Source organism: Aotus nancymaae, unplaced genomic scaffold, assembly GCF_030222135.1.
Source record: "Aotus nancymaae isolate 86718 unplaced genomic scaffold, 86718_ANA_hifiasm-v0.15.2.pri h1tg000020l, whole genome shotgun sequence".
In the NCBI taxonomy this organism is placed as follows: Eukaryota; Metazoa; Chordata; class Mammalia; order Primates; family Aotidae; genus Aotus; species Aotus nancymaae.
The window spans coordinates 53,083,492-53,098,485 of NW_026988432.1; the positions used below are offsets into that span (position 1 = coordinate 53,083,492).

The 14,994-nt window shown below is 42.4% G+C and overlaps 1 protein-coding gene across 1 annotated transcript in view; it reads right to left on the minus strand.

Annotated features, from left to right (window-relative positions):
* The window catches only part of LOC105712113 (laminin subunit alpha-3-like), an 84,823-nt gene extending 71,137 nt beyond the window's left edge, over positions 1-13,686 (minus strand). Inside the window, exon 1 of the mRNA XM_012445051.3 lies at positions 13,384-13,686. Coding sequence (XP_012300474.3) covers positions 13,384-13,686 — 303 coding nt within the window. The remainder of the gene's footprint in view (positions 1-13,383) is intronic.
* Between the last annotated feature and the right edge of the window lie 1,308 nt (positions 13,687-14,994).

Here is a 14,994-nt window from a genome sequence, read left to right on the forward strand (position 1 = left end):
ACTTTTTAGAAATACATATAGATGTAATAAAAAACATATGAAAAAAAGCAAAGGATTAATTAATAAAGGATTTGGGATGATGATTTCCCCAGAATATAGAAGACAGAGGGAATGGGGGTGGGAGGACCATACACTTAGACATAAATTATTATCCAGGCTTTATTTTTAGTTTTGGTAGCAAGTTCATGGATGATTATTACTATTCAAAATACATATATGCACGAGTCACAGTGGTTCACACCTGTAATCCTAGCACTTTGGGAAGCCAAGGTGGGAAGATCACTTGAGCTCAGGAGTTCAAGACCAGACTGAGCAACATGGCGAATCCCTGTCTTGACAAAAATTAGCTGGGCATGGTGGTGTGAGCCTATAGTCCCAGCTACTTGGGAAGCTGAGGTGGAAGGATTATCTGAGGCTGGGAAGTTGATGCTGCAGTGAGTCATGCTTGCATCCCTGCACTACAGCCTGAGTAATGGAGTGAGACCCCATCTCAAGTGTGTGTGTGTGTGTGTGTGTGTGTGTGTGTGTGTAAAATGATAATATATTCCTGAGCTGGGTCTCTTCCTACATCTGGTAGTGGGAAGGTGTATGGAATATATATTTGTGTATATAAATATCTCATAAACTGAGGGCTATGACTAATCCATAATCTAACTCTATGTCTAATGTCCAATATTTTTAAAACACCCATAAATAAAGCAGGACAAAAACTGATAGAAGTCAAAGAAGAAAAGGAACAGAGAAGAAAACCCACCCCTATGTTCCATTATTCATCCATCCGTGCAACAAACCTATGATGATCATCTACTCTGTACCAAATGCTATTCTAGACAGAGAGATGAGAACACCAAAAGATAAACAGGACAAGAGACTCACCCTTGGAATTGCACCAAGACTACTGTATTATTAGCCTATTCAGATGGGAAATAGAACATGTAATGAAAGGGGGTATGAAGAAAGGAGATAGGACTTTTCCCATAAACAACTGAACAGAGTTGAGCTCCAAAATTGGCAGTCTCCAGAGAATAAACCAGAAGCCCACAGAGTGACCTACCCTTTTGCAGAAGGATGGAAAAAAGCAGTCTCTCCTGGTTCCTAACATTTTTTATGATTCTTAACTAAAAAGCCTTCCACATGTAATACTTTACAACTGACCTCACAACATAAATACTATATTCTTCCAAGAAGCTAGAGGGTGATTATAGCAGTGCTCCCTAAAACAGTTTCTGGAGGGTAGGGGGTGGGTTGTTTGAACATTCATTCATTTATTCAACTTATCCAAATTACCTACCATGTGTAGAGCATTGGGTTAGATACTGTGGTTAAAAAAAAAAAACACAAAGAAACAAACACTAAGAGTTGGATCTTTACCTAAAGAAAGTTAGTGGGAGACAAGAGAAGTAACTTAACCATTGCTCATTACCAAAAGATGCTAGGACAAGCTAGCACCGGGTGTGGGAGCCCAGCGAAGGAATGCTGTGCTTTACTTTGCTTAATCACCACAACACTGTGAAATTTGTATTCAAGTATCCAAAACTAAAAGATGAAGAAATAGCTCAAAGAGGTGAAGCGCTTCATCTCAAACCACACAGCTAGGGCGTGCTGGGGCCAGGAACTGCGTGTGTGCCTGGCGATGTTACTTATGGCCTGGAACACTTTCCTCCTGGCCACGCTGCTCTTCCGAGCTACATCAAAAGGTGCTGTCTTAGATTTGGACAGTGTGAGACAGCCCTGGAATGGCAATTATGTGACTTTCCATACACCTGCCCACTACTAGATGTATGGGAAGAGACCCAGCCTCCAAAAGTGCTAGGATTACAGGCGTGAGCCACCACACCTGGCCTATACCACAATTTCTTTACAATTCATTTGTCAACAGACACTTTGGTTGTTCCCATATCTTGCCTATTGTAAATAATGCTTCAATAAACATAAGATATTTTGTGCAGATTTTGCTAATGTTAACATGCTGGATGAGTGCAGAGAGGGAAGGCTGAATGTCCAGTGCAGATGGCCTCCATGTACCACTGAAGGATGCCATTAGCCTGACATACCCTGGAATCAACCCTGTAAGACATCACACACCCCACAGGACCAGAAAATATTCAGACCCCTTCCGTGAGTCATGTACAAACGGAATCTATACTTTATGCCAGGCTCTTTATATTTAAGGATGACTCTTCTTTTTTTTTTTGAGATGGACTCTCACTCTATCACCCAGGCTAGAGTGCAGTGGTGCAATCTTGGCTAAATGCAGCCTCCACCTCCGGGTTCAAGCAATTCTCCTGCCTCAGCCTCCCAAGAAGATGGGATTACAGGCACATACCAGCATGCCCAGCTAATTTTTTTGTATTTGGTCAGGTTGGTTTTGAACTCCTGACCTCAAGTGATCCACTAGCCTCAGCTTCCAAAAGTGCTAGGATTATAGGCGTGAGCCACCACGCCTGGCCTTAAGGATGACTTTTAATGTGCATGATCCCTAAATATCTGTTCAGCCTACAGCTCTTCTCATTCTTTTTAGGGGCTACATTTTGAGTTATCAGGTTGCAAAATCTCACAAACAGAGGCCCTAGAGGTACACACAGAAGATCATGCAGTGTCCCCTCTCTGCAGCTCTCCCATACAGGGATAACAGTCACACATTGAATGGTCAATAACAACTGCTGATTAACTGAGTTAAAGCTAAAGTTACTGCATTAGTTTCTAAGTCTGCCATACAAAGTAGCACAAACTGGGTGGCTTAGAACAACTGAAATTTCTCTCTCACCATGCTGGAGGCTATAAGTCCAAAATCAAGGTATCAGCAAGACTGCCCTCCCTCTGAAATTTGTATAGCAAGGATCCTTTCTTGCCTCTTCCAGCTTCTGGGAGTCCAGTCCTAAGCACTGGGCTCAACCACTGCATCAGACACAGGAGGGCCACACCTGTCTTCCAGAAGACTGTTGAAATTCAGGTAGTTTTAAAATCAAACAGCAATTCCATCAAGGTGTTGCTCTGAGAAGTACATTCTGTGGTGGTGTTGCCTTTTGACTATTTCTTCAAAAAGCAGTGATGGAGCATCTAAGACAAGCTTCCACAAGGAAAGAGTGCAGCATACTTTGCACAGGAATTCTTCACTATAGGGAATCTCAATACTTTGTCCAGACATGAACAGGAAGACAGGGCCCCACCCTCAGGACGCTCATGATCCTAATAAGGAGACAGACATGAAAATGGATGGCTCCAAGGTGATGAGTGGAATTAGCAAGGGAATCCAAAGTTTAGCTGGAACTCAGAGGAAGAAGTAATTGGCATGTCTGTGACAGCATAATATAGCCGGTAAGAGCGTGAATTCTGCAGCCAGAGTACCTGGATTTGAATTCTGGCTCTACCACATACTAGCTGTGTGATCTTGGACACATCACTTAACTTCTGTGTGCTTCGGTTTCCTCATTTGTAAAAGGAGCATGCTAATTGTACCTCCTTCATACATTCATAAATTGCTGTGACAATCAAGAAGTCAATGTGTAATATGCTTTAGACCTGTGCCAAGCACCAGTAAGTGCTGTCTGTGTGTGTTAAATCAATACCCTGCATTCACCAGGGGAGCAAGGCCCTTTGTTTCTCAGCCATTCCTCCTTCTCACCATTCTGCCCCCTGTATTTGGTGCTACCCCCATACACAGTATGCACAGTGTATAATGCAACTTGAAAGTAACGGAGAAATCACTTCTATTTCCCACTTCTCACAATTAAGATGTGTGTAAATAATCACGTTAAACCCGTATTTCTCTCCAGTTAATATTCATTTATTAACTCCACATGTATTTTTTGAGCTTCTAGGATGGGAAAACCACAGAGGGAATACGATATGTTTGTAACACTGAGAAACTGGCAGGACACATGGGACTCAATGAACTGGCTTTTCTCAGGGCAGTTTCCACCCTGTTGACATGAGGGGTCTAACCAGTGCCCTGTTTGCTAGCTCATTCAAATAGTTCTTTATTGCAAAGCACAAAAAGACTCCCTCCCTCTGTGCAGCCCAGGCTGGGTCTTAGGCCCCACTTACCCCCTTGGCCAGGAATCCCTGTATACAGCATAACCAGAGGCAGCTCCATTGACTTAGACTACTCAGGTGCCACTTAGTAAATCTTTGCCTAACTAGGAAAATAGTTTCAGAATACTGGGAGTTAACACAGGTTTCATAAATGCCTAGATTACAACCAGAAATAAATGTATATCTGGAAAAATGTATTACTGCCACTAAATTAACCTTAAAAATTAAAATCTCCCCCCAAAATGTTATTTTAGCTAAGTATCCTTACATAAACAAATAATATCTAGCTATTAAAACAGTACTAAAGTTAATATTTCTATAATATAGGCTACAGAAGTCTATATGCTAATGGATTATTTAGCATGCCAAATGTGTTCAGTATATAATGTATTTCTTTTTTTTTTTTTTCTTGAGACACAGTTTCACTCTCAAGAGCTGAGGGAATCCTGCTAGTAGACCTACTCTACAAGAAATACTAAAAGGAGTCATTCAGGCTGAAATGAAAGGACACGCAACAGTAATTAAAAGCCATACTAAGAAAGAGCATCAATACAGGTAACTACATAGGTAAATATAAAAACCAGTATTATTGTATTTTTGGTTTTTAACTTCTTTTTTGTATATTATTTACAAGACAACTGCATATTGAATAACAATAATTATACATTTATTATAATGAACAATAATGTATAAAGATGTAATTTGTAACAATAACAAAGGACAGAGCTATATAGAAGCAGAATCTGGGATGCTATTGAAGTTAAGCTAATATCAATTCAAATTGGATTGTTATATATTTAGGATACTAATTGTAATCCTCAGAATAAGCACTAAAAAAAAACCTTAAATATATATAGAAAAGGAAATGAGGAGAGAATCAAAATGGTAAAAATCAATTAAACCAGAAGACAATAATAGAAGAATTGAGAGTAGCCAAAAATATATAAAAGGCATATAGAAAACAAGCATCAGAATGACAGAGATAAGTCTTTTCTTATCAGTAATCTTTTTTTTTTTAATAGAGATGAAGTCTCACTCTGTCACCCAGCCTGGAGTGTAGAGGTGCAATTATATATAGCTCACAACAGCCTCAAATTCATGGGCTCAAACAATTCTCCTGCCTCAAACTGCTGAGTTAGCTGGGAGTACAGGCACACACTACTATGCCTGGCTAATTTTTTTTTTTTTTTTTTCATTTTTTAAGAGATCGGCTCTTGCTATGTTGCCCAGGCTGGTCTCAACTTCTAGCCTCAAGTGATCCTCCTGCCTCAGCCTCCTGAGTAGCTGGGATTACAGGCAATAAGCTACCATGCTCGGCTCCAGTAATCAACTTTTTAAAATCACAAGTTAAAAAGCAGAGATTGACAGAATTAATTTTTTAAAAAAGATCCAAATATATGCTATCTATGAGAGATTCATTTTAGATTCAAAGACACAAAAAGTAAAATAATGAAAATAGATATTTCATGGATGTAGTAACCAAGAGAGCTGAGGTGACTATATTAATATCAGACCAAATGGACTTCAGATCAAAACCTTTTACAAGAGACAAAGACAGACGACACATATTGATAAAAGGGTCAACCTATCATGAAAACATAACAATTGTAAGCATATCTGCAGCAAACAACAAAGCTCCAAATATAAATATGTAAATATAAATATAAATATATATACACAAGCAGACAGGACTTCAATACCCCACTTTAATAATGGGCAGTTTCTTTACAATGTAAACTTACTATACAGTTCAACAATTCCACTCGTAGGAATCTACTCAAGAAAATGAAAATTTTTGTCCACACAAAGACTTTTGTGTGGATATTCATAACAGCATTATTTATAATAGCCAAAAACTAAAAACAATGCAAATTCCCATCAACTAGTGAACAGATAAAGAGAGTATGTCCATACAATGAAATACTACACAGTAATGAAAAGAAATAAACTACTGAATCATGCAACAATATGAATGAGCCTTAAAAACATTGTGCTAAGTGAAAGAAGCCAGATACAAAAAAAGACCACATGTTGTATGATTCTGTTTATATGAAATTTCCAGAAAAGACACGTCTATAGAGAAAACAGTAGGCCAGTGTTTGCCTGGGGGTGGCAACAGGTTCAGGGGGTGACTGCAACAGGTACAAGAGACTTTTGGGGCTAATCTAAAGCTGGATTTTAGTAGTAGCTGTTCATATCTATAAATTTACTAAAAATTATTGAATTTATACTTCAATGGATGTATTTCATGGTATTTAAGTTATGCCCTCAATAAAGCTGCTAAAAATTGATCCACATGCTTCAAAATAGTTTTGTGCCTAGAGAAAGAGTCTGCTAAGTAGTTTTCACATTCATATGTATACTAAAGATGTACAACCAGGTTCAAGCAACTCTCCTGCCTCAGCCTCCTGAGTAGCTGGAAAAAAAAAAAAAAAGATGTACAACACACAGCTATCTTTCTGCAATGGTTTAGATAAAATCTTCTTACAAATAAGGGTCTTTAATTAATGATAACCTTTTGCCCTCTCCTTTCCCTATGTCCGCATATTGATTTCTCTCAGATTAAACAATCCAGACTTTCGGTGACAATATTAACTCAGAGCATGAAGTAAAATATTTAAATTCAGAGATTGAACAATTGCAGTTCCAACTGTTCACCAGCAGCCCTGAAAGTCCATGAGCTCCAGTAATCCGTGATTTGTTGAGGAACAAATTTAAATTGCTTTGAGCCTGGCCTATGGACCCCTGTTTCTTAGCTGGTAAGTGAACTTGGTTCTCCAAAGGAAAGCACGTATGTTTGTCTTCTCAAATGTTTTGTACATAAGCTTTCATTGCTAAACTTTGGCTAATATCTACAAATGTAAACAACTATGCTTTTGCTTCAACTAAATTTTGTTTCAACTAAATCATTTTTTAAAAAGAATCATTCACCCTTAAATTGCTGACTATAGTTATTTGTCTGAATATCATTAACTATTGTTACAAATCTATCAATGAACATAGTAGATGTTTTAGACTTCCTAGCTCTCACCCAAGATTTTTACATCAGTTTCACAAAGGAAAAGGTCATTTGTGAAGAACAAATGATTTTTTTTTTCACAATTGTTCTGTAAACAGAGCCTTAGTGGCTGGGCATGGTGGCTCATGCCTGTAATCCCAGCACTCTGAGAGGTCAAGGTGGCCTCTCCAAATCACAAGGTCTGGAGTTTGAGAGCAGCCTGGTCAATATGGTGAAACTCTGTTTCTACTAAAAATACAAAAATTAGCCGGGCATGGTGGCACACACCTATAGTCCCAGCTACTTGGGAGGCTAAGGCAGGAGAATCCCTTGAACCCGGGAGGCGGAGTTTGCAGTGAGCCGAGATCACACCACTGCACTCCACCCTGGGTGACACAGTGAGATTCTGTCTCCTCCCCACCCCAAAAGAAACAGAGCCTACATGTAAATCAAAGTGCAATGAAGGAATCTATAAAAGAAGCATTGAACTGTCCATGTACAAAATCAAGATCATACGTTTAGCAAATGTGCCCATTTTATCTCTTACGAGGACAGTGTTTATGCCAAGCTAAACCAAATACAAGGTTATATTTTCAACACAGTCTTCCATTTCCATTTTATTATCACCTCTGTCAGATGTCATTTAGGAGTTATATAACTTTAATAATAACTTTAGATTCCATAGGTAAGTGAACGTTTAAAATTAAAGCACAGAAGGCAGCAAATCACACTGCCACGTGTGTACCTATGCAACAATCTTGCATGTTCTTCACATGTACCCCAAAACCTAAAATGCAATAATAAAAAAAAATAAAATATAAATAAAATTAAATTAAAGCACAAACTGATATATTTCCGTTGTAATTACTTTTCAACAGAATAGAATTCATTTGTATATTTTTCACATTTACATTTTACATTAACTTATTTATAGTCTTTAACTGTATCTTCACTCCACTATCCCCTCATCCAACATTTTCTGAGCACCTACACTATTTTCAGGCTTTGTGCAAGATCCCTGAATTACGGGACTCTCAGACACCAAAAACTTAACATCTGAGCAGTAACAAAAATATAAAGTCTTGGGTTTTGTTTGTTTGTTTGTTTTCTCGAGATGGAGTTGCACTCTTGTTGCCCAGGCTGGAGTGCAATGGCGCGATCTCAGCTCACCGAAACCTCCACCTCCCGGGTTCAAGTGATTCTCCTGCCTCAGCCTCCTGAGTAGCTGGGATTACAGGCACATGCCATCACACTCAGCTTATTTTGTATTTTTAATAGAGACTGGGTTTCACCATGTTGGTCAGGCTGGTCTCAAACTCTCGACCTCAGGTGATCCACCTGCCTCGGCCTCCCAAAGTGCTGGGATTACAGGTATGAGCCACTGTGCAGCCTGTAAAGTCTTTTAAAAGGAATCTTAAGTCCAGAGCAACCACAAAGGACATCTTCCACACAACATACGAAATTCAGACTTTTAAAACATCCTCCTGCCTGTTGCCACAAGGGACCTTTCCAGTATCAGTATTGCTATTATAGATTTCAAAAACAACAGCCTCAACAAAGAATCACTACCATAAAACCAGGTCTTATTCTAAGACACGACCTTTATTCATTTTTTTTACTTTTTTTTTTTTTTTATTTGGCAAAATTCTTTTGGCCTGAAATTCTAAATCCTGGCTGTTCCTAAAGATTTATCTTTTGAAAACTCCAAGAAATAGAACTATTTTAATTAACTCTTCTTTATTTCCAATCTTGAGCTCTACATGAGCAGATTCAGGACAATCATCACTCAAATACAATTAAGTGATTAATCATCGTCTCTCTTCCCTTCTCCCACCCATCATCCACCACCTCTCACTTTTCTAAAAGGCAAATCTGTGCAAGCTGCCGGCTATATTGGGCTAGAGTGAATGTCTCATGTTCCAGCTTCTGGAAACTCTTCTCCCAGACATGCTTCTCTTACATCAGGAATTAGTATACCTCCCCAAGCTCTCAACTGTGACAGCAGGGAGCACTATTCCACAGGTTTTATATTCTGGGAAAAATAAGGCATAACAGCAGATAGCATTCTCTTTCTGCAGGCTACACCCTAGCCTAGAGACGCAGTCTGCTAAGCAACCTCAGAAAGCCACTTCCTACTCTATCTAGGACTGTGAGCCTGTGTTTAATGACCTGCATTGGAAATTCAATTACACCAGGAAACATGATTTTTCCAGGCCTCCACAACAGTAGAGTCAACCTATGAACACTCAATAAAAATACCAGTTGAGGCCAGGTGCAGTGGTTCATGCCTGTAATCCCAGCAGAGAGATTTGGGAGGCTGAGGCGGGCAGATCACCTGAGATCAGGAGTTCAAGACCAGCCTAGCCAGCATGGTGAAACCTCGCCTCTACTAAAAATACAAAAATTAGCCAGGTGTGGTGGCGGGCGCCTGTAATCTCAGTTACTTGGGAGGTTGAGGCAGGAGAATTGCTTGAACCCAGGAGACGGAGGTTGCAGTGAGCTGACACGGTGCCACTGCACTCCAGCCTGGACAACAGAGTGAGACTCTGTCTCAAATATATATATATATATATATAATCAGTTGAGGTGAATGAGGGTCAGCCCTCCCTGGGCAAATGCTGGGGAGGAGAGACCACTGAGGATCTTTCTGATACCTTTCTTCTCTTTGCGTCAACTCTACCCTGAATTAAAACAGTTCTCTCCAAAGTTAGGTGTGCCAGGCAATGCTGTGGAGTTTAAGAAGGAAATATTAAAGCTTCTCCTTATCCTTATTTTACTTAAAAATGAAGAAATTCCATTTTGCTAATATTTAATACACAGACTGACTTAGGGGCTTTCACCTAGTTTGCACGTCAGCCAGTCACAAGACTCCAATGATCCTGAATGTCTGTCCAAAGGAGGAAGATGGTGCCGCCAGGCTATTAACGCACTGCGATGCATTGCAGCTTACATGTGCAATGTAAACATGTGAATTCTCTTCTCCCAAGTAGCAGAAAACACAACCCTGTATTGAAATGGGGAAATTGACTATGAAATTCTTTTGACCACACAGGGCTCACTGGTTATCTCATGGTAAAATACTTCAAAGATATTTTAACTTAAAGATGAGTTACATGCTTTGTTTTGTTTACAAAAGAATCTCAATTTGCTGACTTTTGCTGGGATGACAAATGGCTGTCAGTACTATACCACCTGATGGATATTTACAGAATAACAAGAGCTGAGCCCAGCCAAGGTCTCAGGGTCCCAAGTGGTCACATTCTAGGCAAGCAGACCCACAGCACAAGTAGCAGAATAATAAGGCATGATACTGTCCCATCAAAGCAGAGGTTATTGTTTTACACAATGTGAAAGCCTAAATACTGTTGTAAGAAAATGTATGTTTGAGGTCGGGCGCAGTGGCTCATGCCTGTAAACCCAGCACTTTGAGAGGCCGATGCAGGCAGATTACCTGTGGTCAGGAATTTGAGACCAGCCTGACCAATATGATGAAACGACATCTCTACTAAAAATACAAAAATTAGCCAGGTGCGGTGGCACTTGCCTGTAACATCAGCTACTCAGGAGGCTGAGACAGGAGAATCCCTTGAATCCAGAAGGCAGAGGTTGCAGTGAGCCAAGATCACCCATTGCACCACTACAGCCGAGGAAACAAGAACGAAACTCATCTCAAAAGAAAAATAAAAAAGACGAATAAAGGAAGGGAGGGAGGGAGGGAGGGAAAAGAAAAGAGAAAAGAAAAGAAAATGTATGTTTGAAGGAGCATTTTGAAAAATGGATGTTTGGAAATGTTTCCATCTTCTGTTGCTGTAAAGATGAAAATATGTAACTCAGAGAATGCTTATTTTACACATTTGAAAAACATGGAAACAAAATTTTCTAACATGTTTTAATATTTTCCAAGAGAAGATTTTCAACGAGTCTTGAATCTATTGTTTAAAACATCAGAACATAATACCTTTCTATTAGAAAGTGCTGAATACAACTTGGAAGGGAACAATTACTGGCCAAGTTTCTACTTCTAAAAAGTTTTAGACTGACTGAAGGATGGGGCAGAGCTACAGTACCATGATTTAGTGAGCTTAGACACCATAAGACTTGTGCAGTCACATGGGGCCCAACTTCGAAGGGCCCCTCACTTACTTTAATGCTGTGCTGTCACCATCTTGACATTTTAAATAATTTTTTAACAAGGGTTCTACATTTCTACTTTGCACTGAACTTTCTAAATTATGTGACTGGTTAACGCGATTTTTCCATTTGAATCAACATATTTTTTGAGGCATTCTTTTCAGCTATAACAACCACTAAAATCAAGTATAACATAAAATTGGGCCAGGTACGGTGGCTCATGCCTGTAATCCCAGCACTTTGGGAGGCCAAGGTGGGTAGATCGCTTGAGCCCAGGAGTTCAAGACCAGCCTGACCAACATGGAAAAACCCAGTCTCTACAAGACACAAAAATTAGCCAGATGGTGTGTGCCTGTAGTCCCAGCTACTTGGGAGGCTGAGGTGGGAGGATTACCTGAGCCCAGCAGGTGGAGGGTGCAGTGAGCCAAGACAGCACCACTGCACTCCAGCCTGGGTGACAGAGTGAGAACCTGTCTCAAAAATAAAATGAAATAAAAAACTGAATTGTTAAAAATTCTAAACTAAATTTCTCAAAATTTATTATACACACAATTACATGTTCATATTTGTGTGCTATAAACACACAATCATAAACTAGAGAAAGCAAAATTATTTGGGGACTGTTAAAGAAAATTAAAAGTATTTTCATCAGTTATTTTATATTTTTAGTTTCATTTCTTGCATGTTTTATAATATGCATAATACATAAATATGGTAAAAAGTATTTTCATCATTGTTATTTTATCTTTTAGATTTCTCTTTTTGCATGTTTTCAAATATGCACAACAGGCCGGGCATGGTGGCTCACACCTGTAATCCTAGCACTTTGGGAGGCTGAGGCAGGCCGATCACAAGGTCAGAAGATCGAGACCATCCTGGCCAACATGGTGAAACCCCATCTCTACTAAAAAATACACAAATTAGCTGGGTGTGGTGGCTCATGCCTGTAATCCCAGCTACTCAGGAGGCTGAGGCAGGAGAATCCCTTGAACCAGGGAGTCAGAGGTTGTGGTGAGCTGAGATGGCGCCACTGCACTCTAGCCTGGAGACAGACTGAGACTCAAAACAATAAATAAAAATAAATGCACAACACATATCACTATGTTCATTCATGCATATAGTTTATAAGTAAATAAGCACATATAGCACTATGTTTTCAACAACTTGTCATTTATGGTCAAAAGAGTTTCTAAAACACTAATCTAGACACCCAACGATAACTGTTTTTTTGGAACCCAAGCTCCGAAATCACTCTCTCGTCCTGCTACACTTCCTATTCCTCAACAATACTTTGCAGAAGAAGGAGGCAATTTGGTTTAGGGTCGAGGATTTGGAGTCAGGACTGGATTCAAATTCTGCTGCCCCTTTGATAGGACAGCTTGAAGCTAAGAGTTTGAGATCAGCTTGGGAATAAAAAAAAAAAAAAATTTGCCAGGCACCGTGGCACTCATCTGTAGTCAGAGCTACGCCCAAGGCGAGGCTGGAGGATCCCTTACGCCCAGGAGTTCGCGGCCGACATGAGCCATGATCGCACCACTGCACTCCAGCCTGGCCACAGCGTGAGACCTGTGAGTAAGGGCCAGGCACTGCAAGACGCTGCTTAAGCTGCACCGCAATGTCGTTTACCCCAGGTGTTCGTGGTGAGGCTCAGATCTCTGAGAGCCTTTTCTCTGTCCGCCTAAGGTTTCCTTTGCCCCCAGTGACTGGATGGTGGCATTTGAGGCAGTGCAGTGATGTGCATCTTTTCAGTAACATCAGAGTGATACTGCTGTTATAACCTAAAAATTATCCTTAAAGTACACCACAGAAGGTAACTTCTACCAACTACTCCGAATAAGGTCGGGGAGGTGGGGCAGGAGGCGCCGCTGAATCCTGGGGTACTCAAGTCTGCAGGGACGACGGAGGCAGGAAGGGCTGAGGGTCTCCTGCATCTCTAGAGGGCAGCCTCGCACTTTCCTCTCCACCTGCCGGAACCTGACCACAGTCTCCTCCGGTCACTTCGCTTGCTTCCCCCTCCTCGCCTCGGGCGGGCAGTGCCAGGGCAGGGTTCCCACGGATCGCTCCCGGGCCGCGGGCCCTCGCGCGCGGGGATGGGGGCTGCCCTTCCTAGTCGCCTGGAGCCACGAGCACGCGTGGGGAAAGGGCCGGATCCCTTCGCCGGGTGTCCGGCCGGCGCGGGAAGAAGGCGCGCCCACCCCTGCTTTCTCCGAGGTCCTCACCTGGATGGTGTGGCCGCTGCCTGGGGACGTGGGGCCCCCGACCAACTTGCAGTAGAGCTCGGGCCGGGGCCTCCCATCGGCCAGTCGCCGTTCCCCGCAGGTGGCGGTGGCCCAAATCCTCGCCGCCTCGGCCAGGTTGAAGTAAGGCGGGTGCAGGCTGAGCCCGGCCGCGGCCCTGGAATCCCGAGCGGTCGCGCCCGAGGCTGGCAGCGCCCGCAGCGCCAGCAGCAGCGCCAGCAGCAGCGGCGTCGGCGGTAGGACTGGCCCGGGTGCCCGACCCCGAGCCCGTGAGGCCGCCGCCATCCCGCTGCGCAGGGTCCTCCGGCCCTCGCCGCCAGCAGAGGGGCTCGGGGGCACCGCCGCTCTCCGCCCGCGTTTCCCGGACCTGCAGCACGAGGACTAGCGCAGCCCCGGGTGTGGGCGGCGCCAGGGCCGCGCCCCTTGCTCCACGCGCTGGGAGCCCGCGGCGTGGGGGCGGCCGCTCAGCTCGCAAACCTGCCGCGGCTGGAGCGGGCACCCGCCGGATCAGGAACTGACAGCGCTCAGCCGCGGGCCAGCAGACGTCGTCTCTCCGGCGCGAGGGGCGCTGCAAACTTCGCGGGCGGGGAATGGGAGAGGCGTTCCCCGGCTCCCACCCAGGCGGCCGGAGCGGGATCCTGGGATCTTCGAACCCTCCCGATGCCAGGACAGAAATTAATTAGATCGTTCTCCTCTCCAGGTTCTCACCACTCAGTCCAAAGCCAGAAAAGCTGCCTTTGACCTAAGAGGAAAGGAAGCTTGCAAACGAATTTGGATGAGAGCAGAGGAAACTGCCACTGCCTAAAGAACTCACATCAAAGACATTTCGATTTCCCAGCCAAGTGTTGATCCCTCAACGACTCAGCATTGTGCACCTAGGATCCCTGTGGCCCTGCAGCCACATGCTGAGCCAAGGAATTGGGAGTGGTGGAACGTACATACTTAAAAGACAGCCAATAATGCAAGTTGTAATTTGCCAACCTGGAAAGGAACCTTGGAGGAAATCCTTTAGATGCCTAATCTGCTAAATTTTACAGATAAGCTGCTAAGAGAGAGTGATGTAGGCCTCCTGCCATGCCGACCTCGGAACAGAGGAGACCCCTCCTCAGGACTGAGGCTTTGTCTCATATGCAGAACATGCTACCAAAACAGAACCCACATGGGCCCTCAAAGCAATTAGAGGAATGCAGTATTTGTACAATAAAAATTGCAAAATTTCTTTGAAAAAAATGTTAAAAGACCCAAATAAGTGGAAAAGCATCCCATGTTCATGGATTGGGAGACAATATCAGGAAGATGGCAATATTTCCTAAAGCAACCTACAATTCAACACAGTGGATTTTGATAGGGATCAAAATCCCAACTTTTTTTTTTTCTTTTTTTCAGAAATTGACAAGCTGATCCTAAAATTCATGTGGAAATGCCAGGGACCTAGAAAAGCCAAAACACTTCTGAAAAAGAATGAAGTGACTCATGCTTCCTGGTTTTAAAACTTAATACAAAACTACAGTAATCAAGAAAATGTGGCACCAGCATAAGGATAAACATAGATGAATGGAATAGAATTGATAGCTCAGAAATAAAGCCCTACAT